Below are 23,429 nucleotides of genomic sequence, written 5' to 3' on the forward strand. Positions count from 1 at the left end.
TTACACAACAAAAGAAAACTCCAAAACTCCTTTAGAGTCTTCTTTTAAAATCAGATTCTCATGTTAATGGAGATACAATTTCTTACTGTAACTTATTTAACAGAATAAGAACATTATTTCTATTGGAGAAAAGGACATAGAGTAGGATTCAGATCTGGATTCTAATCTTGCTGAGTAACTAACTTTCTGTAAGACCAAAAAGGTCCTAGAGCTATCATAGTCACTTTGATAAACTGCAGTTTCTTTATTTACCAACATGAAAGTCTAACACCCTGGCTGTGATCAGTGGGACAGTGTATTTGTACACGAAAGCATTTTGAATAATGTAATGCAAGTTATTATTTATTAAGGAAAAGCATATGCAAGGCACACTTTTTCAGTGGTATAAATGTCACAGGCTAGCATGGTTGTAAATTTACTTTATTTTATGGCTTTAGGAACCTATAATTTCAGAGTCCACCTAAAAAAAACTTTTGCACCAGTAACTGTCTTTCTGTTGTATTTAGCTAAAGAGATTTACCCCTATTTTGAGCAGTCACTGCCCATTAGCAATGATAATGACTAAAGTCCAGTTAGAATATAAAAATTATGCAGTGTATCCTAAATTACACCACAATATTGAGACAAGAAAGAATGTGCTTTTCTTAGAATTTAGGTCAACAGCAGAAACAAATATTATCATTCGTGCATAAGTACACAGAAAAAATAAATGCAGTATACATTTCTTCAAAGAGGCTTGTGGTTATTACCTTTCCTGTGCTGTACTAGTTTTTTCATAGGGAACGTTTGTTGCCCTTTAAAATGTAATTTAGAAATGTAACTGATGTGTTTGCCACCATAAAACAAAAATATATGACAAAATGAATGGATACTCATTTCGGCCTGTATGATGTTTTTAAATTATTCTATTTACAACTAGAGAAAAAATGTGAGATTGTTTCTTTGCTCTCTGCCAACGGTAAGCTGATTTCCCCAGCCCACGTGGACAATTGAGCATTAAGTGTAGCTTGTTTCAAGTCTTCCGACTCGAGCCCTGCAATCTGTGGGCGCGCGCGCACACACACATACCTAGGCTAGTACACTGGATGGGGTAAGGCAGTCGAGACGGCATCTCTGGCTTGACTACCAGGATTGTGCTATGCAGCTATCCCATGTGTCTGCCGCATCTGTTTATTGGACAGGGAAAGAAACTGTACTCAGCAGAGTGCACACAGTTGCTGCCGTCCATTCTTTCGTTCATGTATACATTTTACTCCGCTCTCCATGTGCTTTCTGAGAACTGAAACACCCCCCCCATACACACACACACCACATACACACCACACACACAGAGCCCCCCCCCCACACACACACACGTGTTCACCGAACCTCACCCAGCTTCAGGCCCGGACAAGTCCCCCGCCCACCCCGGACTCCCCGCCCTTGCCCTTCCGCCTGCCTCTTCCCACCCTCTCCGACTCCACGTGGGCACACCCCGGCGCCAGGCGGCCGCGCTGCCCACAGAGCCCTTCGCCGGTCCGGGTGCTGGGAGGGAAGGCGCGGCCCTGGGGTCGGACGGACAAGGCGGGCGTCCAATCGAGCCCCGCACTGCCTCACCGAAGGGAGGGAGCGGCAGCTCGGACGGGCCCAATGAGCAAGGAGCCCGAGTGGGACTTCCTCCCGGAATCCCGTTGGCCAGAATAGCGGGGCCGCGGGTGACACGTAAGTTGGGCAGGAGGAGGTGGTGGCGCGGCCGAGGCTGGAGCAGCCCTATCGGTGACACCGCTCTGGCGTCCCCAAAACCAGCCGAGGCAGCTGGCCCCCACCCTTCCACCCACTGGGCGGGCCGCACAGGGGCGCGGCCCCGAGTCCTGGTCCCTTTGTTGGGCGCGCACCCCCTCCCTTAGGTGGCAACAAAGTCGTGTAGTGGGAGCCGCCGCAAGGGGGCGGGGAGCGGCTGGCGCGGGACTCCAGGAGCTGCCCGGGGACAGCGGGGCCAAAAAGTGGGAAGGAGGAAAAAAGGCAGGAGGCGTCTGGGCATAGGCTCGAGGGCAGTCGGCTCTGAAGTATGCGGAGGGCCCCCTCCCGGCCCCGGGCACTCGCGGAGAGGGAGCCTCGCAGAAGTTTGGCTGCAGCTGCCCGGGCGGCGTCGATGGCTGCGCGCCCCGCGGCGCGCTGGGGCTGAGCGGGTGCCACTTCCCCTCCGGGCCGGCTTTGTGTCTGGCCTCTCCTCCTCATGCTGCGTCTGGCCAGCTCCTGCGGCGGCCGCTGCTGAGTCGCTCGCTCGGACCTAGGGGAGGAGACGGCGGGGGCGGCCGCGGCGTTGGGTCCAGGCGGGACTATGGGAAACGGGATGTGCTCCCGAAAGCAGAAGCGGATTTTCCAGACCCTGCTGCTGCTGACCGTGGTGTTCGGCTTTCTCTACGGCGCGATGCTCTACTACGAGCTGCAGACGCAGCTGCGGAAAGCCGAGGCGGTGGCGCTCAAGTACCAGCAGCACCAGGAGTCCCTCTCCGCCCAGTTACAAGGTACGGCTAACGGGACGCGCGCGGCCGGTGGCCAACTTTGCCCCGCGCCTCCGCCCCGGCTGGAAAAGTGGCTTTCGTGAGCTGTTGGCACTGTGGGTGCCACCTCTGACCTTCAGGGACGTCAGAGGTGAGCGTTTCAGAACTGCCGGCCTCGGAGTGTCAGGGGAGATGACATTCTCACCCCCCTCCCCGCATCCGTCTCCCAGCGGTTAGGTTTGAACTTGGTAGCACCAGCCCATCGTCCGGCTGGGCGCTTGGTGAGCGGGTGCACAGAGAGTCGTTTACCCGAGCGCTTGTCGGGGCCCAGCTGCAGTCGGGGCAGGCAAACTAGTAGCCCTCCGCCGCTTCTGCCAGCCCTGCTCTAAGGAGCATTGTCCCGTGGGTTCTAGGTATTTGCTTTCTTGTTGACTTTGCCAGTTGCGGAGGGAAAAAAAAAGCGTTTGGCAGAGATTTCTCAAACTGTGCTGTTTTTGAAGGGAAAATTAAGCCATGACCCAGCAGCTGAATTAAATTCATGGCCCGCTCGAATGGAACCTAGATCTGGACCTGCTAGTATCTTATTTCTTATTCTGTTTTTAGAGATGTTGGATGTGTGGGAAAAGTCCACACCACATTACCGTTCACTATCCTGCAGATATTTTATTTCTTCCAAAAAAGGCTTTTCTTCCTCAGTGCTTTGACCTCATCACAGAGCTGCATATATGCATTTTACAATAGCTTCAGGAAGTCAAAGAGGAGAAACACAGGTTTTCACTTTGCCAAGCACAGCAAACCCAACTTGAGTAAGACCTTTAGAAGCACTTAAAATTTGTATCCTTCTATTTTAGAATCTAATTTAATGTAATTTTCACAAACATAATTTACTTTTAATGTAAATTCAGAAACATTACTGCGATGTAAGCACCATGTCGTCTATTTTTTTTTAAAGATTTTACTTGCACTTGTGGTTAGTTTTCAATACTTAACGCAGCTTTCTTCCCGACCAAAAAATAATAATAAATGGCTATAAGTAGTGAAATGTTGGCAGTCTTTGCTGATGATGCAAATGTAGCTTATTTAATATTACCAGGTAAATGCAAGCTAGAGGGATGTTGCTGTGTATCTGTGTGCAAATATAAAACAGATACCTCTTCCTTGCTTCAGCTATTCTGTTTTCTAGTAAAAAATTTAAGGTGAGAGAAAACGATACACATCTGATTGCTTGGACTTTTTGCTCTTCCCAACTTCGAAGAAAGAAAAGTGTTTTTAGTTTACTGACACTGCATAGCCACAGGCAATGAAAATATATGGCTGGGCTTGGCTCAAAAGAAAAACCTGTTCTGATACACTCTTAGGATCAAAAAATTTTCTTTAAACTCATTGAAATTTACCCATGAGTTATTGTGCATATGAGAATATGGATATTTATTTACTTATTTATTTAGAAGATATCAATAGCTTCCCTGTGAAGTTCTGTGCAGTTAGACCAAGGGAAAAATTTACTGTCTAATAGTAAAACAGGACTGGATTTTCACAAACATGGCTGGAAGGGGCATGTATGGTGAATTAAATGAGGTTGTGTGCCTTGGTCTCTTAGGAGTCCCGTGAGGGCAAAGGCTGTCATTTTCACCATTACATGCTCAGCACCACACTGTGTCTGACACTCATAAGGGGAATCAATCCATGTTTGTTCAAGTAACAAACAAAAATTATTCTGAACTGTGGTGAGAGAGTTCATCCCAGGCCCTTTTCTTTCTGAGACTTTGCTTCTGTGTCTTTGCTTTTTGAAAGCCAAATAAAACAACAAAAAAATATTTTGTCTAAGTAGCTCCTTTGCCTCAGCTGCCTATGCTGGGCCTTGTTGACTGAGACCTTGATTTCTGAATAATGACCTTTATTTGTAGTATTTCATTTTGAAATTTTAGAAATTTCTTTCCTAATTTGCCTTTTGTTGGTGGTGGTGGTGGTGGTGGTAACGGGAAGAGAGGTGGTAAATAGTAATACAGGATTATTAAAATGTACAACTTTTGTTTTGCAGCAGGTGGAAATGTTCTACCTAATTTGAAAAGGTGGCTTCAAAGTCCATTTCTTAGTTTATTCTTTTGCCATTTCCTCTTGAATTATGGTGCTGCAAAACTTGCAGTATGGTTATTTGTGAAGAATTATTTTGCAAGCAGGCTAAAGTTTCTTCTTTTTTTTTTTTAGTGGATTCACTTTTGACTTCTGTGCCATTTATTTTGGATTTCCCATGTGTAGGCCATTTAATGGACATTTTTCTAATGGCATGCAGCTTTTGCTTCCCTTTTGCAATGGCAAATGACATTTTACTCAATCGCAGTGTGTACCACCTGCATAGATGGGTTTTTAGGACATCAGGCTCTCCATTCTTAATACTTGCTTAGTTAGGTGGGATTGCATGACCTGGCTTGGATTAAGATCAGAATTAATTACTTTAAAAGAGTGTTCTTCTTTTTAAAAATGACTTTTGAAAAAATTTAAGTAGCTTGGTCCTATAACTTGATGGTGTGCATTTGTTAAGTGAGCATATTTAGGTCACCTTCAGTTTAAGAATAGATTATACTCCATAGATTCCTTTGAAAGTGGGTTACTTGTAACCCCAAGTTACAAATTTTATTGTAGAAGAGCCCCATACCTAGGAGATGATGGGGATGGCATGCAGAAAGTTGAGAGACTAGGCAAAGCCCTTCCACTATAAAAATGTCTGTGTCTACCTGTTTATCTTTTCCCTCTTAGCAATCAGTCCTCTGTTTATCTCCCATATTGGTACCTTAATTATACTGAGGAGTGGGGCATAGGTCACATACTGGTGGCAGAGGTAATAACAATCTTTGGCCAGCATAGTGTTTACATAACCTTTAAATTTTTTAAACTGCTTTCACATGAGCCATGCCATTGTCTGTACCTAGAAGCGTACAGTCTAGACTGCCCATTAGAATCACCTGGTGGTTCCCAGGCCAATTAAGTAACAGTCTATGGGGGTGGAACCCAGGCTTCAGTAGTCTTTAAAGCCCCCCAGGTGATTCCTGTGTGCAGCCAAGATTGAGAGCCACACCCTGTAATCTTAAAACTGAGCCACTCTGTGCATTTACTTTACTTGTTTGGCCCCAAAGACACTTGAATTTTTTATCTGAGCATGTGATTAAAAGCAGACTGGTTTCTAGGCTGTAATTCAAATTCTAGTTCTACAACCTTTTGTGTGAACTTAGACCTTGCTTTTCTTTTTATAAAGCGGAGATTAGAATAACCTATAGAGGTGTTGTGAGGATTAATGAAAATAATAGACTTCAGAGCTCTTAGGACATACTTGGTTGGCACTTAGTAGGTACCGCTCATTAAAAGTTAGCTGTTACCAGAATCCGTCTTTGAGGTAAACTGTTTCATCCTGTTTTCTCTTGCCAGATTTGTCATGGGTAAAAATTGTGAAATTGGCAGAATTTGTCTATGTAGCTAACCACCTCCTTTTATTGTACCTCGAATGAACACCAAGGAATATGCATACATCCGGTGTACTTTACTCAGAAGGAAGGACCTTCCTTGACAATTTAAACTTGGACTACGGTTGCTGATTAACTCTGTTCTGGATCATGTCAGATTAGGAGAGGGTGTGACTGATAAGGTAATAACTATGTGCAGTAAGGTCTTGGAGAGAGATATAACTATTTAAATTTTTATGAAATGCATTTAGCGTAGAGGCAAAGAGCCTGACATTCCTAAACCACAGTATTGCAGTGCTTTTGGACTTCCAGGGATAAGGATAAACCATCAAGAAAAGGTTTATATGTTCCTGTTCCGGATGAATATGTTACAACTATTTAAAATTTTTAAAAAGGTCAGAAACGTGACCCGCAGAAGTGCAGAGTTACAAGTGCGGATTTCTCACATGCGTATATTGAGTGGTGAAATCTGGGCTTTCAGTGCAAAGAATGAACATGTTTACCCAGTAGGAAAATTTCCAACTCTCACCCCTCTGCTAGCCTCCCACTTTTTCTAGTCTCCAGTTCCACCCTTTATGTTCATGTGTGCCCATTGTTTAGTTCCTACCTGTAAATGAGAACGTGCTATATTCGACATTCTTTTTCTGAGTTATTTCCCTTAGGATAATGGCCTCCAGGCCCATCCATGTTGCTACGGAAGACATGATTTTGTTACTTGTTATGGCTGAGTAGTATTCCATGGTATGTATATACCACATTTTTCTTTACCAGTTCTCTCTTGATGGACACTTAGGTTGATTCCATATCTTTGCTATTGTGAATAGTTCTGTAATAAACATACGAGTGCAGATGACTTTTTGGTATAATTATTTCCTTTTGGGTATATACCTAGTAGTGGGATTGATGGACTGAATGGTAGCTCAATGTTTAATTCTTTGAGAAATCCTGATTCTGTTTTCCAGAAAGGTTGTACTAATTTACATTCCCACCAACAGTATATAAGCATTCCCTTTTCTCTGCATCTTAGCCAACATCTGTTGTTTTTTGACTTTTTAATAAAAGCCATTCTGACTAGTGTAAGATGGTATGTCATTGTGGCTTTAATTTGCATTTCTCTCATGGTGAGTGATGTTGAGCATTTTTTCCTATGTTGCCTTCTATCTTCTTGTTAAAAATGTCTTTTCATGTCCTCTGTCCAGTTTTTAATGTTTTTTTTTTTTTTTTCTTGTCAAGCTGCTTGAGTTCCTTGTAGATTCTGGATTCAGGTTGCAGATATTTTTTCCTGTTCTGTAGTTTGTTTACTTTGTTGTGTCTTTTGGTGTGCAGACATTGGTTATTAAGTTAGTGTTTTTTTGCATTGGGCTCCTCTAACACTGAGGATGGCTCAGGGGCCTAAGCATGAATGCATGTTATTGTCATTTGTTACTTCTTTGCTTTCAGCCCTCCATGTATCTACTTTAAAAAGGAAACGTTGACTGGGCAGAGTGGCTCTTGCCTGTAATTCTAGCACTTTGGGAGGCTGAAGCGGTTGGATCACTTGAGGTCAGGAGTTCAAGACCAGCCTGGCCAACATGGCTAAACTCTGTCTCTACTAAAAATCCAAAAATTAGCCAGGCATGGTGGCACATTTTGTAATCCCAGCTACTTAGGAGGCTAAGACATGAGAATCACTTGAACCTGGGAGGTTGAGGTTGCAGTGAGTCCAGTCACACCACTGCACTCCAGCCTATTGCAAGACTGTCTCAAAAAAAGAAAGAAAAGAAATGAAAAAAAAAAAAAATCTCCTTCAGCATAGGACGAGGCTTTCATTATTCCTTCATCTCCAGCATCTGCCTGGCCTATAGCAGGTGCTGAATAAATAGTTTATACCTATATTTTTTTCTTGGCCTATTTTTTTTTCTTGGCCTATAATGTGCATGTATATGGTGGTATTTTTTTCTTGGCCTATTAATGCGCATATATGTGGTGGTATTGTGGGCAGTGAGGTATAGTGGATGCAGGCTGAGAAGTTAGAGCGCTTAGATTTGATTTCCTGCTATCCTATTATACTAGCTGTGTGGTCATGGGCAAGTTATTTAACCTTTCTGTGACTTATTCTCTTCATATGTAATAATAGTGCTTACAATAGGTTATCATGAGAATCAATAGTGTTAGCTGATGTATAATGCTTAGAAGGGTGTAGCTTGTATTCTGGATGACTGAGGAAGCATATATACAACAGAGTGGTTCATAGACCTTAGTAATTTATATCACAAGTGTGGGCAATGTTTGGTAGGTGTACTGATTTTTCAAGTGCAGTGTTAGAACTTCTGATATCAACTAGACGTTGTCTATTAAATGGACATCTTCACTGATGTACAACTTAGAGTTAAATGAAGAAACTATCAAGCTGTTTTTGCTTAATTCTGTACCATTTAGAATCTGGAACAAAAATACTCTGAAGTTCAGTAGTTTTTATTTGTATGTAAATTCATTCCCTGAATAAAAGACAAAAGCTTCCAAATACCTTTTGAAACTGATTCAGTGAAGCATTCTTTTGAATATATATGATTTGCACTGAATCTATAACTGATTTCATACATCATGCCCGCCTTAGTCATCCCTGTAATGTGTGACATGTCAACTCTAATGACAGTACTGGTGTCCAGGGAAATAATTGGTTGCAGTGTAAGAGAATTGCTTGTTATCTGGGAGTCTTTAGTTGAAGTACCAGGTAGATCGGAAGCCTTGCCTTGATTTCTTTTTATTCTTTCTTGTCTTAGAAAGGACAGTGTCCAAAAGGGCTTGGGTACAAGACTAGATTGCAGTGGCTGAAGGAATAAGTAAATTGGAGTTGGGGAAATGAATACTGACTAAATATGGTGTGAATCAAAAAGCAAAGATTTGGAGAGAAACCAGAAGAGGGCAGGGAGAGAAAAAGGGACGGATATCACCTGGTGAGTTTTCAAAGTACTGAGGAAGATTCTTGTTTACACCTTTATGCCCCCCCACCCCCCGAAAAAAAGCAGGAAATCGTGACGGGAGAGCTGATTTGGGAATCAGGTGTAGTTTCAGTGCAACTGTGGCATTTCCAGCAGGGTGACCTTGAGCAAGCAAGTAACCTTTCTGAACTTCAGCCTCTTCTTATTTGAATTTCGGATTACAATGTCTATGTTGCAACCTTGTATGGATTAGAAATAGCACATCTAAAGTGACTAGTATGAGTCCTGGAGGATATTACTACCACCATTTATTGGGTGACCAGAACTACTGTTGCTGAATTTTCCTTGGGCTTCTTTTTATTTTGCCCACCCGTTGCTACATCTAGCAGGTAAGAGTGTTAGTGGTGGCCTAAAAGTGGCTTCTTTTACTGTGTGCCCTACTTGGCTGAAACTTTTGGACTTAAAATATTCTCACTCTGTCTTTTCTACCCTTTTGATCTGTTTTTGGGGAGAAAAAAACGTGAAAATGCTTTACATGATAGCAACTAAGAGTTATTGTTTTTCATTTTGACAGCCAAGTGTTGTTCTTTTATCGTTAAGGACAAAATGGTCTTGCTACTTTTGCCAGTAGATGGTTTGGTTTTGTAGCTTTTTTTCAAAGTGAGTTATATATCATATAGCTTTATAATAAAAGAAAATTGCTAAACTATGTTTTCATTCTGAGCCACTGCTCTTTGGAGTTAATTTATTTTAGTAGAATTTTGAAAATTTATTTGAAGAAATTAAATTATTTGAATCTATAACATTTATTGAGTACCTACCAAATTCAGATTCAGTGCTAAGCTTATTACATGCATCATGTCATTTAACTGTGACACTAGCACTTCAATCTGAATGAGCAACCTGAGGCTTAGAGAGGTTAATTAACTTGCCAGTGTCATGATCTAGCCTAATGAAACTAAGCTTAGAACCCTATTGTGACTTTTTCCACAGTGCATCATTGTCCTCAAAATTATTTTAGCGTCTCTCATGACAGTATTAATGGTTCTAAGAAAGTAGGTTAGGTAGGTCATATGGGGATTCATGATAAAATTTGGAATTAGAAATAACACGTGTACTATTTGATGCAGCATTTCCAGGGTACAAGAAATTTGCTGCTGTTATGGAAGGTGATGTTGGTTGATACTGGAGTTATATGGCATGTAGATGTTGCCTGAAAGTAACATTAAATCACATAATGAAAAACTTATTTCCTTCATTGCTTTCTTGACAAGCACTGGAGAAATTCTCAGTTTGGTGCTAGAATCTCTCTCCTAGAGAGTTGCTCCTCTGTTTTTCAAAAGATAACAGATATTAGGCAGCCAACAACTTGACAGCTAGAATTTAATAATTGTTTTGTTGTATTATTGTATTTAATTTTTAAATTAAATCTATTAGTTATCAATCAGTGCTACGTAAATCAGATTTTCATTTATAAAGTAATGGTGTAGACGTTTCCTGTTTAAAGTTTATTTTAAAGATAAATAAACTTATTTAAGTGAATATTTGGTAAATTCAGAAAAACGGTACAGGTTTTACATGAGTATCTAAGAACTTACTTGAGGCGTGCCTGCATGTGTGAAGTTTAGGAATGCATAGACTGATCAAAGTGGATACAGACCCTGAATTTTACAGTGATTGGTTGAATTCTAAGGTGGATAATTCACTTACCAGGTGTCTTAAGCTGAGCCGAGAGCCCACATATTCTGACTCCAAGTATAAGATAATATCCCTTTACTGCCCCTGTGCTGTGTCTGTAGACTAGGACCCCCTTCTCTGTGAGGAAATAGGCATTGCTATTTTAAAACAATGCTGTGTATTGCTAAATGGTGTATTTGTGTTTTTACTAGCCCATGAGTGCATACGCAGAAGACATGTCAGTCATTGTCCTTCACTGATAAGCTTTACTAAATAGGCTCATAGCCTGGAGGGACATGGGCATGAAATAAATTGCTCTCTATAGCAGTATGACATTTTATAAAATATTGCTTTAACTATTTTTCATACAGAAAATGTCACAATATGATAGATAGTGAATAGAAAATTAAGAAGATGTGCTGTCATTCTGAAGGATAAGCATTATAGAATGTTGGAATGATATTATTTGCTTTTCTTTGAGAGTACATGAATTTTTAAAAATTATAATCATTTTAGGAGAGTCAAACATTTCATTTTCCAGTTCACATCTCATTTAAAATGTCTCCTTTATTTGGAATCTTTGTTACAAATAGAAAAAAAAGATCTGCAAATCAAGATATTTAGGACAGCTTTGACATTGCTTATATGTTCTCTTGATAATAGCTATGGTGCTATAAAATAAATATTATAAACATAGATTAAAATTGGGCAGTTGGTAATTAATTTGGTTTAATTAGAGCATTTCATCAAGTTTTATATTGGTAAGATTTATTATTAATAAATGATATTTATTAATATAAATATATGATTCTTGCCCTTCTGCATCAATATATCAATCTTTTAACAAACAAAATGTTTATAAGTATTTTATATTTTATTTGGAGGTTTAGATGCTATAAAACAAGTTAAATTATATTTATGTCAAATGTCACTTTTATTAAAATACGAAAAATAAATTTCTTTTACTGTATAGGCGGCCATCAGCTCAAAACCTAGACATTATCCAAATTTGATCCAGGTGTATGTGAGGCCCCTTAGGTATCCATACAGTCTTCAACTATAATTCTTCAAGTATGCTTCCTCTTCATCTGTAGATCCATGAAACCAGAGAGTCAAATTACCTGCCCCCAACACAACCAACATAGAGTGGTAGAACAGCCATGAAATACCTAGATATTCCTGTTTAAAAAAAAAAAAAGGCAGAAATGTGAGAGAAATGAGTCACCTATCCATAGGAATTTTTAAATCTTTTGAGGCAAGTGTTCCTGTAGTAGGTCTCAAAGCCTGGGAGTAGTTCTCCATGGTGTTTGACTGTACCATTTGGTTTCTTGGTTCCACTCTGAGTCATCTTTCCCTTTGCGTGAAAGGTAGCATATGTTTGCAGCTGAGTGGTTTCCTCAGCCTGCTTCCTACCAGTAGAGTTTTAAGGACCTATGGCCTTGCTAAATTTAATATTGCTTCTACCTCTTTTGGTCAAAATGGGCAGTTGTTCTGCGGATACAATCTTCTAAAAAATTTTGTGGGTCTCCTGTAAAACTTCTTGGAATTTTGTCCATTAGACAAAAGCTACATTCCTATATCTCCTGGAGATAAATCTTTTCTTTTGGGCTTGTGCCAAGATAGGGGAGAGACAATGCATACCCTTAAACTTCCCAAAGTCTCATTATAAGGATCTGAGAAACCCTTAGGAGGTCTTGTCACCTGATTAAATAGTACTCTGAGACATCACTTATGATCTTTCCAAGACGATGATTTTACAGGACACCCTCAGCTTTTGTCTTTAGACCATGTTTTTCTGGTAATGTCCTGGAGTTGATCTTTATTTAAAAGCTATTTCTTAATTTCAGCATTATTTGTTATCTAGAGAAGCTAAGAATTTTCATAACTCTCAAGTCCTGCTTCCTTTTTATTTAGCAGTCCTCCTCTTAGTATCTCTTTCTTCTCATAGTTTCCTATAAGACAGTAAGAAGAAACCAGGTGACACCTTCAGCACTTTGCTGGTAAATGTCCTTAACTGGATAACTCAGTTCATTTGGCACATTTTTTTTTTTTAACTTCTCTTATAAATATAAGTGACTGCAGGTCATGTAACTACACCTAAGTGTGGATATTGCTAAACTTTAGCCACTACGAAATTTTTAGTTTCCATAAACATTTTCTCACTTTCATTTAAGGCCTTCCATCAGTCTTCTTAAATTCCAGAATTCTATGTACAGTGTGTTTGAGGCACATTTTCACTAACACTTTTCTTAAGTTCCAAAGCCACTCCCACCTTTAAATTTTTATGACAGCACCCCACTTCAAAATCTGTATTAGTTATCTTGCTGCATAGCAAATTATCCCAAAACATAACTGTCTTACAACAATGAACATTATATCACAACTTCTGTGGGAAAGGAATCTGGGCTTAACTGGGTGACTCTTCCAGGGTCACTCACAAGGTTGCATTCAAGCTGCTGACCAGTGTTTAGTCATTTTAAAACTTGATTGGGATTGAAGGACCTGCTTCAGAATTCACTCAGGTGGTTGTTGGTAGGATTTAGAACATCCATTTCCAGTGGCACTCATTTGGGGCCTGCCACAGGACTACTTCACAACATCGTAGCTGGTTAGCCCAGGGCAAGTGTATTAGTCTGTTCTCACATTGCTAGAAAGAACTACCTGAGACTGGGTAGTTTATAAAGAAAAGAGGCTTAATTGACTCACAGTTCCACAGTCTGTAGAGGAAGCATAATTGGGAAGCCTCAGGAAACTTACAATCATGGCAGAAGGCAAAGGGGAAGCATGTATTTCCATGATGGAGCAGGTGAGAGAGGGTGAAGGGGGAGGTGCACCTACCTTGAAACCATCAGATCTTGTGAGAACTCACTCTCATGAGAGCAGCAAGGGAGAAATCGCCCCCATGATCTAGTTGCCTCCCACCAGACCCCTTCCCCAACACTGGGAATTACAACTCAGAGCCAAACCATACCAGCAAGAGATCCAAAAGAGTGAGAAACAGTGTAGGCACTGAAGATTAAAATGAAGGTGTTTTAATAACCTAGTCTTGGAAGTGGTATCCCATCACTTCTGCCATAGTCTCTTCATTAGAATTGAATCTCTACATTCAGCACGTGCACGGAGGAAGGGCTTAGTGAGGTTGTGAATTACAGAAAGTGGAGATCATGGGGGACTGCCTTAGTAGCGGCCTCCCATAAAGTGAGTATAGTTATTTGAGTATTGGTATTGTCATCATTGGCAGCATCATCATTCCGAAAGTTGTCATAAGCTAACATTCATTGAGCATTTGCTGGGTACTAACCACTGTTCTAAATCATTTTCTTGGATTATTTGATTGAATATTTTTATAAAAATGTTCTACTGCATTCTAAAATATGACCTGCCATTAAATTGGAAATATGTTAGCAAGAAGTGGCGTTTAAAATTATAACTTCACAGGGAAATTACCTGGTGTTTAAACCATCTGACCTGGGAAAATTAAAATTCCGCATGACTCTGTAAAGTATAAACCCAATTGGTAGTTCATTAAGGAAAATACCTAAGTGGAAGGCATCATGTCCTTGGGGAGTTTCAAAACCCATTGATAATATGCAGACCATTTCTTTGGCAAGTAGGTAGGAATACAGTGCAGTGTGTTCCTTTTGACTTTATGGACTGCGGTCCTTGGTGAAGATTTTTTTTTTTTTATAGAAGAGTTTTTTTTTGATACTTTTACTGGTTTTAGCAAGATATTTTTGATTTAAAGAAAGCATTAATTGTATGACTGGTAGTTTCAACTTGTTCATTCACTCCTACTTTGAAAGTCATTTAAAAAATTGTAATATATGAGTATTCTTTTGTGATATGAATAAAGTCAAAAGTAGAATATAAGAACATATTATGAAAATGTCATTAAATGTATTCTGAACAGTTAGAATTCTGTGTTCATAGTATGTCTTCATTCACCCAAACATAGTTTAGTTATTACAAATACATGGGAAAATATTGTTTTTATTTGACTTCCATTGTACTTTCTAAAACATATTTCTATAAGAGATTGGATTCAGAAGTGGATAGATTATATTTTGTCAAAATGTGTTGGAGGCTATATTTCATTCAAGAATCAAAGTTTGTTCTGCTCTTGTTAGTGAGAAGTTGCTGTTGAATTTCTGTAGAACCAGTGCTTCTCTTCCTGCCTCATTTCCATGTGTATGGGTGCCAGGTTTCTGCCATAATATTCACTGGTATTCTAACTTGCTGCAAAGTCCTGCTCTTGGTGGTATTCATATTAACACCTTCAACCTATCTGTAGCATGTATTCTCTTCCCTATTCTCTTTGCCAAAGCCAAAATGAAGAAAATTCCCTGTACATTCTATAATGTATTGATAATTGCTGTGTCAGTTAGAGAAACATACATATTGTTCTTTCTCTCATGTCTTTTGCTCTGAGTTTGAGTAGGGGCCATGTAGACCGAGCCCAGAGTATGCTGCCTTATGTTGAAACTGTCCAAGGAAGCAGGAGCTGCTAGTTGCCTAGAATGATAGTATTTGTGAGCGCATCTGTGGCCTTTTATATAGACCCTAAGATGTCATTCTTTGAGGGTCCCACAGTAACAGTATTTTGAGTAGGGGCTGAGCCAAGTCTGCTTTGTCTTTACTCTTGGCTTCCACCTGTTCTCAGAACTGCCTCCTATACAGAACTAGTTCATTGCCTCAGACCACACTGAATGTTTTTCCTGTGTTTCTGTCTTCCTTAAGGGTGGCATTTTCAATTTGGGATCCATGGAGGCGGGGGGTGGTTCATGAACGTCCTGAAAATATATGTCAGTTTTGTAGATGTGTCTTTTCTAAGATAGAAGCCATAGCATTAATCAGCTCCTCAAAGCATCAGTGACCTGAAAAAAATTGAGAACCACTGCTTTAGGGCAAATTCCTCCTGAGGTCTTTTCAAGTCCATCTGGGCATTTGACCTCCCTTAGTCACACCCCATGAATCCCCTCCAGACATTACTGTAAGTGGTGGAGTTTGTAACAGACTAGTCAGTGTGTCTGCTGCTGTTGCCCTAAAGCCCTGACCATTAACCCCCTCATACCCCCGTAAATTAAAGAATAATTCCGATTGAAGACTTAAATGGCATTTAATAAATTGTAGTCCTAGAATCCGTTAGTAATTTCTTAAAATAATAAAAAGGTCTTGCAATTGCCCTCGTTACACAAGAGAAATGTGTGCTTTCTGAATTATGTTATATTCATAATATTATTTGATCCCGAAAACAACCCTATGTCACAGAGTAAAGCAATATACTGTATTATTACTATTTGAAGTTTAAGGAAACAGAAGTCACACAGCAAGACAGTGACACACGTGGGATTAATGCTCAATTTACTCTTAACCCTGAGCTCTTACTAACACAATCCTCAGTTTCCAAGGCTTCCTCACCCTGGAGCTAAACATAGGTTTAACAGGAATTACAAAACTGAGTTTCTTACTTTGCCACCTCTGAGGGCACTCTACCTTTTTTTTAAGATTCTGCCAAACAGTTAAGAATATTCCCAGATGGTGACTTACCTGGACTTAACTGCTCTCTTGGCCGGGTGCAGTGGCTCAAGCCTGTAATCCCAGCACTTTGGGAGGCCGAGGCGGGCGGATCACGAGGTCAAGAGATCGAGACCATCCTGGCCAATGTGATGAAACCCCGTCTCTACTAAAAATACAAAAACTAGCTGGTCGCGGTGGCGTGCGCCTGTAGTCCCAGCTACTCGGGAGGCTGAGGCAGGAGAATTGCTTGAACCCGGGAGGCAGAGGTTGCAGTGAGCCGAGATTGTGCCACTGCACTCCAGCCTAGCGCCTGGCAACAGAGTGAGACCCTGTCTCAAAAAAAAAAAATGAAAACAAAAAAAACCAAAAAACAAAAACTGCTCTCTTGGAATCCACCTGCTAACCCTTAGCCCCTCCCCAACCCTGCCTGCTAAGTCCATGGAAGAGGCTGATGGCTGCTCAAGTTACTAATTTCTGCTTCACCTCTGTAGCTTTCCACTGTCAGTCTCACATGCCCTGGAGGACCCAGGCAGGCTCCATAAGGATTGGGTCCCAGGGAAATGAGCAATAGTCTCTGGGGAGAATTCAGCTTCACCACCCTTTCCTTCTGTTAATATCTCTGGGACCTTGTCCTTGATCCAGAATTAGGTGATTGGACTTTCCCTTTCCTTAGTCTGACTTCTTTTCAGATTCTTCTGCATCTCGGGGTGTAAACAGGACTTCGTCTCATGCTGGAATCCTGCTAACATTCACCACAGGCTGCTACCTAGTAGCATCTTTAGCTTGTGTTGACTTCACAGCGGGGGTGGTTTGATGCTCGCCACTCACCTGAGTCTCCAGCTGTGTGCTTTAGATTCCAGGTGTCAAAGTCAAATCACTCCTATAAATAAATCAGAGATTGGTAAAGCAGGAAAGAAACTTCTTAGAACCCAGGTTGCAAATACCAGCATATGGATATGTTTTGCTTTGGCCCACACAGTGCTTTGAAAAATTTCACAGTAGTTTATGTATGGAAAAATAAAACTATTTTATATAAACATCTAGATTTCCAACTTGGTTGGAAAAATCCTAAAATCCTGCAATACTGGCCCTGCATTTCTGTGTCAGGTGAATGAATTGCTGCCCATTTGGAGTAGGGCATGTGGGCTTCAGTGGACCAAAATTCCCACTGCCATTGCTTGGTCATTTGTATTATTGGCCTGGCCTGTGTAAGCATCCAAGTTTGAAGTTCTTTATCTTGACTAACATTTTTAGGTTATCAGTGAAGACAGTAAGCCTCAAAGAGATGGAATGACTTGACAGCTGTGCTATCTAATACGGTGGCCACTAGGGTCATGTGCAGAAAGTAGCACTAGAAATCCAGCTAGTGTGACTGAGGAGCTGAATTTTAATTTCTATTTAATTAATATAAATATAAAATTTAAAACTATAGCAATATGAACTATTTTTCTGATAAACACAACTTTATTGTTTTGGTGGGACTCTATTTCAGTTTAATTGTGTTGTATCTTATAAGATAGTGTTGATATATTACAGTGCACATTTATACTTTTAAAAAATGGGGCTCCCAGATATTTAAGAGTTACTGACATTTCAGAGTGTATTTCTGTTGGACAGCACTGACCTGACAATTCTCCCAGCTTGTTAATGGCAGGTCTGGAATTTGTCAGCAGATCTCTGTAGTTCTGATCATATTTTTTTCCTTCAGTTTAAAAATGTTACCCAACTGTTCTAATTCTTGAAGCTTTTTTGTTGTTATATATTTCCATAGGAATTTGTTTTTCCTTATTTTTACATAGCACATGATAGAAAAGAGATTTTATGTAAAGGAAAATTTAGCATCATCTATTATCAAGAATAATATAAAGATAATTTTAGAGATTAATTTTAAACTTAATATTTGTGACATAAAGACACTTTTTTTACTTTAAGTGACTGACAATTTTCTCTCAATTATTTATATAAGAAAACAATTTTCAGCATATTCAAAATGACATTGTGTTTGATTTTGAAACAGATATATATTAAAATGTATAAAATTAATGATATAGCTTTAAAACTAGACAGAAATTACTTTTAGATTTAATATATTGAGTTCTTATATTTTATACAGAAGAAAATTTTTCCTTTTTTAAATTTTGTATTTTTATTTATCTAAATGATAAAAAGATTAAAACATTTAAAGTATTGGGCATCTGTATAGCCCAACCAAATATAACAATTTAGATAAAATTTTTTTTGACATTTTACTTATTCAACTTTGAATTGTAACTTACATACCTAAAAGTGCACACATTATAAGCAAACAGCTTGATAAGACTTCACAAATGCAACCGTTTAACCAGCAATCATATCAAAACACATTGGAAGACCAGGCCACCAGAAGCCTCTTGCACTCATTCAAAAATTGTCCTCCAGCCTCAAAGAATAAGCACTGTGGATCAGTGTCACCTGTTTTTGTACTTTAGGTAAATAAACAATATATACTCTTGTGTCTGGTTTCTCGTGCTTAATATTGTTTGTGAGACCCATCCAAAACGTGGAGTTATAGATTGCCCATTTCTATTATTATGTTAATACCGTTGTGTAAGCCTATCAAAACTTACCCAGTTTACTGCTGATGGACATTTAGATATTGGTTGCTGCCACTATAAATGCTCTAGTTCTTTTAACTTTTTTTTTTTTAAAGGGACTAGCAGCTATTTGATGTGCTTGATGACTATTTTAAGATAATTCCACATAAGGACTATTTTGAGTGCATTTATAAAATTTATTATCGCTCCTCTCCTAGTGTTTTTTAATATCCTCGTGCATTCCAACTATAAGTCCTGATCTATTATCAGTACAAATTTTTAAATATGACCAAAAGGAAAAACAATTAAAACTTAAATGTCCAAAACACAGGCATCTGTAGCATTGTTAAGCCAAGGGATAAGCTCCCTAAAGGACTGCTTAGACATATAAGCTGACTTATCTGTTCTTTGTTAACCGTCATTCATGCTTACTGGGTACATGCTTTCTCTGTTTCTGTATTCTAAAGGGATAATTTTTTAAATGATTATTTATTTATAATAACACAGTACAACAGACCCACCAATTGCCTTTTGTTAAATCGGTTTCCCTAAGTAAGTTCACAAAACCCTGGTTTAGAAATGCTAACTCTCACTGGAAAAATTCAGAATATAACTGAGCAGTTGAGAGGAATATTACAGAGTTAACACAAATATCTAGTGAGTCATTAGACTAGCTGTAAAATTGCTTCTAAGTTAAAATTTTATGATTTTTAAATTCTGATGTGCTAGCTGAAGTGAACAGTGATGAGAATAAGAATTACTTGTAGTGACTCATATTCAGCAATTTATTACATACATTGTTTTCTCAGTAGTCTTGCTTTAATATATATGAATGGCAAAAAGGCAATGGTGATCTTTGATGTATAAAAATTTAATTTATTTTACTTCGATTACTTGTGGTAATTTAACTTGCATTGGGCTAAAGTTTGCTACCATACAAATTATGATAGAAAAAAATTAACGAAATATTTATGGAAACAAAGATAGGTCCTATTTAATTTTTTTATTAAAATAACAATGTTCTAAATTACTTAAGAACATTAAAAGGAAAGCTATCTTCATTATATACAAATAACAGGGGATTCCTATCTGGTAATTGAAGCAGACCCTGAAAGGATTAGTATTCAAAAGTAATATGTTGTACCTAGTGACATTTTTTTAATTCAAGATTCATACTTGTTTCACCCTAGTACTAGTTATACCTGTGAAGTTTGGAGGTAAGTTGCTCAGAAACAAAATAATAAATAAAGGTGTCTAGAGTATATCAAATGTTTTAGGAAGGTGTGTTACTTTTAATTCATTTGAAAGATTGTAAATTGTAGAAACATTTAAGGATACCAAATTATAAGTTGGGTTTAAGTGTAGCTTATTCTGTATATTATAGTTTATTTTTGGAAATTAGACCTCAGCAATAGAATGAATTTCTGCGACTACTTAAAAAAATCTTTATTAAAAAAATTCTCATTCTGTTTTCTGAAATGCAGTATAACCAAAGGAAATTGTTATTAGTTGAGGTTAGGTAAATTTAAAAGGTGTAGTTTGATGCAACTCATATTACATGAGTAGCCATATAAAGATATAGAATCAATATATTAGGTTTTGTTGTGTAACAATTTCAGAATCTTAGTGGCCTACAACAACAAACTTGCAAAAATGAATGTAATCATGTTCACAGGTCTGCAGTTTGGCTGTCGTTTGGTGGGCAGGGCTTGGCTGGGTGTGATTTGCCTGGGCCTGGACACCAGGTCTTTGGTCAGTTTCAGGTCAGCTCCACATGCTTCCATTTTACGACCTGGGCTGAAAGGATTGCATTACCTGGAGATGCTCTTCAGGTGGTGGGTTATAGAAACACAAAAGGGCAAGTGTTAACACTTGGGAACTGGCACACCATTATTTCTGTCCAAACATTAATGGGATGGTGAAGAATTATTATTCCATTGACCAAACATTAATGGGATGGTGAAGAATGCTCTGCAACCCCCTCCCCACCCCCCACAATCCAGTGGTAAGCACTGCAGAATGTGGATGTATAATTGCAATAGTGAGGGATGAAAAATTTGGAATGATGACTTCATCTACCACAGTCAGTTTCAAAACAGGTACAGTGTGAAATAAGAAAACCTACTTATTTGAAAAAATCGTATTATAGGGATATGGAGTTTTAAAATATTAGCATCAACATAATTTTAGTCACATTCATATATTTTTAGGCAGAGGGTATGAGTTAATGAATAAGCACTTAGCATAAATTCTAAACAAAAGGCAATAAGTAAATATGCCCTTTTATTCAGCAAACTTCCTGAAGCATCTGCTTACCAAAACTTTCTGGGAGAATATAAATTTGGTTATTCAAGTGCTGCCATCAAGAAATAGAATATAAATGAAATCTGTTAAAAGCTTTCATAGTGGAGTTTTATGACTATTCTTGCGGTAACATAGAATAAGTAGAACATTTTTACCAAAGTATTTTGACATTTAATATGTTGACTTTAGCAGCAAAAGATAATATGAGTAACCATAGGATTTATTTGTTTTTTATTTATTTATTTTTGAGACAGGGTCTTGCTCTGTTGCCAGGCTGGAGTGCAGTGGCGCGATCTTGGCTCACTGCAATCTCCGCCTTCCGGGTTCAAATGATTCTCCTGCCTCAGCCTCCCTAGTAGGTGGGACTACAGGCAAATGCCATCATGCCCTGCTAATTTTTGTATTTTTAGTAGACACGGGGTTTCACCATGTTGGCCAAGATGGTCTCAATCTTTTGACCTCGTGATCTGCCCACCTCAGCCTTCCAAAGTACTGGTATTGTAGGCATGAGCCACCATGCCTGGCCAGGATTTATTTTTTAGATGCTAATTTATGTGAATTAAAACAACAAAACAAACAAACAAACAAAAAAAAAACAGAACAAGTTAGAGCATACCCACAGATAGGCTTCAGGATTTTAAATTTTATGTAAACTTCTGGCAAACATATGTAACACTTTACTTTTTTTTTTTTTTTTTTTTTTTTTGAGACGGAGTTTCGCTCTTGTTACCCAGGCTGGAGAGCAATGGCGCGATCTCGGCTCACCGCAACCTCCGCCTCCTGGGTTCAGGCAATTCTCCTGCCTGAGCCTCCTGAGTAGCTGGGATTACAGGCACGCGCCACCATGCCCAGCTAATTTTTTGTATTTTTAGTAGAGATGGGGTTTCACCATGTTGGCCAGGATGGTCTCAATCTCTTGACCTCAGTGATCCACCCGCCTCGGCCTCCCAAAGAACACTTTACTTTTAAAAAATTAGTGTATTCCCTTAGATTCTTTTATTTAAAAATTAAGTGAAAAAAATGTCAGTATTTACTTGAAGATTTTAGCACCTATTATGGCAACTATGAATGTTTATACCCAAGGCTTTGGGAAAAGGTTGTGGAAAATTTATAAAGGCAGATGTCCCCTCTCTCTTTTTAAAAACATATCTGATTGTAAGCATTTCTTTCAAACACCCTTTTCAAGTTCCACATTCATTAATTTCTTCCCTTTAATATGAGGTCTCTGTGTGTATATATATGTATGTGGATATGATTGTATATGTATGTGTGTGTGTATATGAGAGTGAGCAAGTGACTAGTCACTTATTATATTGGCCTTTGTTAGAAAACCACTGAATAGCAATTTGTTTATATTTTATCTTTTAAAATTTGATTCTCCATGTCTCCTTAAGATTGTCAAAAACTGAAAATTGGTCTTTAGGTCCACAAACATAGACTTGATTTGTTAAGTGGATATTTTCTATGAGCCGTCTTGACATGCTTTTTGTGCATATGTTAGAAGAAGCAATAAGAAAAGCAGGTATGTTTTGACATGATCTTTTTGTGAACAGTGCTTGCTCAGAAAATTTCCAGAGCAGGAACGTGTAGATTCTTGTTAAGTACTAATAAATGAAGCTCTAAAGGCTCTATAAAACTAGTGAATAGTCTGCCAATTACCAGTGTCTTTGTTTTCTAACTTAAAGAAATACTTCTTGTTGTTAACTTCATCCCTTTAGAAATATGTTTATGTGACAAGAAAATTAGCTTTATTTTTGTTTTTTCTCATCTGTTTTATTTATTTCTTTCTTTAACTTCACTAGTTGATTGCTTAAAAACTTAAACAGTCTGGCTGGCACCAATCAGAACAAAAGGAACATTTCTACTGACTACTTCATTTTTTCATAAAAGGAAAAATCTTCCTTTTTAGACTCCAGAGCATTTTAGTAACGAGAGGTTATAATTTTTAACTGGAACACCTACAAATCATTTCTTGAATTTTGATTTATATCTCACTAGATCACATCTAATTTCCCCTCTGTCTGGGACTATTCTGGTGATAACAGTATCACTCAAAAACCAGAACCTATTGGCATGATATGGGCCACATGGGTAAGGTTTTTATATAATTGTATTCACTCTCTTTTCTAAATACATATTTAGGATCTTCCCAAGTCGTAACATTTTTATTTTTAACATCCCCATCTGTGTTACTAGAGATGATAGCTATCATCTCCTGGCTGGACTAATGTAGTAGGCTCCACTTGGCTTTCCTGCTTTCACCCCTGCCTTCCACATAGTAACCCAGGAGGTTACAAAGATGCTTCTTTGTAACATATAAATTAAGTAATGTTACTTCCCATCTCTCTTTGAAGGAAATTTTAACTCTTCTTTTACTACTTTGTTACATTTCAGTAACAAGATTGCAGTGATGTAGCTTTTTAGCTGTTCTCAAGCCCATGCCTTTCTCATGGTCTTTATCACCGCCCTTCTTTTTGTCTGGAATGTTCTTCCCTG

At 38.8% G+C, this 23,429-nt stretch overlaps 1 protein-coding gene across 6 annotated transcripts in view; it reads left to right on the forward strand.

The window, feature by feature from the left end:
• The first annotated feature begins 1,679 nt into the window (after positions 1 to 1,679).
• GOLIM4 (golgi integral membrane protein 4) overlaps positions 1,680 to 23,429 on the forward strand; it is an 85,877-nt gene continuing 64,127 nt past the window's right edge. For 2 of the 6 annotated variants that reach the window (XM_032261230.1, XM_032261246.1), the window contains exon 1: positions 1,680 to 2,507. In XM_032261230.1, the coding sequence (XP_032117121.1) occupies positions 2,321 to 2,507 (187 nt within the window). In that variant the 5' untranslated portion in view covers positions 1,680 to 2,320. Of the gene's footprint in view, positions 2,508 to 2,599; positions 2,897 to 21,985; positions 23,025 to 23,429 lie in introns of those variants that run through there. The other 4 variants (XM_032261225.1, XM_032261237.1, XM_032261260.1 and 1 more) reach the window with 3 other exon arrangements.

This window comes from Sapajus apella, unplaced genomic scaffold (genome assembly GCF_009761245.1).
Source record: "Sapajus apella isolate SASKATOON/1434 unplaced genomic scaffold, GSC_monkey_1.0 scaffold4, whole genome shotgun sequence".
Taxonomy (NCBI): domain Eukaryota; kingdom Metazoa; phylum Chordata; class Mammalia; order Primates; family Cebidae; genus Sapajus; species Sapajus apella.